The sequence below is a fragment of the Merops nubicus genome, unplaced genomic scaffold, assembly GCF_000691845.1.
Source record: "Merops nubicus isolate BGI_N331 unplaced genomic scaffold, ASM69184v1 scaffold8402, whole genome shotgun sequence".
NCBI classification, from domain to species: Eukaryota; Metazoa; Chordata; class Aves; order Coraciiformes; family Meropidae; genus Merops; species Merops nubicus.
The window spans coordinates 1-1,902 of record NW_008591498.1 but is presented as its reverse complement, the minus strand read 5'-3'; the positions used below and the strand labels follow the sequence as shown (position 1 = coordinate 1,902).

At 62.6% G+C, this 1,902-nt stretch overlaps 1 protein-coding gene across 1 annotated transcript; it reads right to left on the bottom strand.

Moving 5' to 3' along the window:
- Positions 1-31: 31 nt before the first annotated feature.
- Positions 32-1,800, bottom strand: LOC103782511 (band 3 anion transport protein-like; the record flags this gene model as incomplete). The annotated part of the gene is made up of 5 exons (XM_008950282.1): positions 32-112; positions 619-792; positions 1,013-1,182; positions 1,271-1,524; positions 1,634-1,800. Coding segments are annotated over 5 exons (846 nt in total), but the record flags the coding sequence as incomplete, so codon positions are not given.
- Between the last annotated feature and the right edge of the window lie 102 nt (positions 1,801-1,902).

Sequence of the window (1,902 nt, the reverse complement as noted above, 5' to 3'; positions counted from 1 at the left end):
CGGGGGGGGGTCGGGGGGTGGCAGCGAGCCCTTAGCTGGGCATCTGCACCTCGTCGTACACGTCCTTGCCCTCCACCTCATCCAAGGTCACCACAGCATCGTCTGCATCCAGCTGCGGGGACAGGAGAGGGCGTGAGGTGGGACAGGGACCACGGGGACGGGGCAGAAAGGGAACAGGGATGAAGATGAGGATGGGGATGGAGACAGGGACAGGGTGGGGATGGGGGGGTTCAGGAATAGGGGCAGGACAGAGGACAAGGACAGTGATGGGGATGTGGACAGGGATCGGGGCTGGGATGGGAGTGAGAATAGGGGTGGGGGTGAGGCTGGGGACAGGGATGAGGATGGGGACAGAGAAGGGACAGGGATGGGGATGGGGACACAGATGGGGATGGGGACGGGGACAGGGATGAGGATGAAGATGGGGATAGGGCAGGGAGAGGGATGGGGACACAGATGGGGATGAGGATGAGCACAGGGATGGGGCTGGGCACAGCGATGAAGATGGGCACAGCGATAAGGATGGGGACAGGGATAGGGATGGGGACAGGGATAGGGATGGGGACAGGGATGGGGACAGCACCACGCTGGTTCCCAGCCACTGTCAGGGCTACGTACACATCTGAGCTCGATGTCCCGGAAGATCTTGGGCAGCAGGAAGCGCCGCAGGGGCACGGTGAGGATGAGGACGAAGGGCAGTGCCAGCGAGGCCGGGGTGGATTTCACCACCCACAGCAGCACGAGGACGACGATCTGGGTGAAGGTGAAGAGGTGCATCCGCCAAGTCTTCACCTGAGGGATGAGGAGCCCAGCGGGGTCAGGGTGGGGGTCTAGCACCCTGCACCCTTCCCAGGGCAGGGACCACCGGCCTAAAGAGCCCAGCGAAGGTCAGCACTGAAGCAGGAGGCTCTCTGAGGAGCTCCAGGCGGTTCAGGCAGCCCCGTGGGGTGCCACCCTGCAGGTCTCCCCCCTGCCCATGGCCACCAGGCCGAGTGACACAGGGCTCACTCACCCGAGTGACATAGGGCTCGCTGGGGTGGTACTTGGGTGGAATCAGCAAGAGCAGGATGCGGTCAAAGAGCTGGATGCCAAAGAGGGAGGTGACCCCCATGTAGAGGAAGATGCCAAAGAGCACAGCCAGCGGGATGTACTTCAGGATGGGCTCCATGAGGATGGACACTCCTGAAGGGGAGAAGAAGAGGTCAGGGAGAGCCTCCAAGGGCACCCAGCCCTCATCACCTGCTGGGGAGGGGGCACCTCCCCAGCTCACCGATGAGCACGGCCACCAAGAAGCCACTGATGCGCTGTTCCTTGACCTCCAGGATCTGGGCCTTGCCACTGGGGTCAGAGGTCTTGCTCATGACGGTGAGGGCGTTGGCGTGGGTGATGGTGCGGACGGTGGTGGCACTGAGCCAGGGCATGCCAAAGAGGGCAGCCAGCCCCCCCATGGCCACGATCAGCAGCAGGTCCAGGTGGAAGCCGGTGCCCTTCACCAGCTTCCTCTCGGGCTTGCTGACGATGAGTCTGCCAGAGACAGAAGAGGGTCAGTGGTGGGAGGTCCTCTTCCAGCCCTGTCCTGCCAGGCACCCCGCAGCCCTCCCCTCCCTCCCCAAAACCTCTCCCCAGTCCTCACGTGGTGATCTGTGTCTCGAGGAAGATGAGGATGAAGACCAGGATGGCGGGCACCACCGAGGCAAACATCATCCAGATGGGGAAGGAGTTGTCCTTCCCCAAGGGGCTGATAAACCAGCCCCGGGCAGACGCGTTGGTGACCTCCAGCCCTCTGGGGACATTCAGTTTCTGGATGGGAGCAGAAATGGGGGAGTGAGGGGACAGGGCTGAGCACCCACCTCCACCTCCCCTTGTTGGAGACACCCGTCATAGAATCATAGAATCATAGAA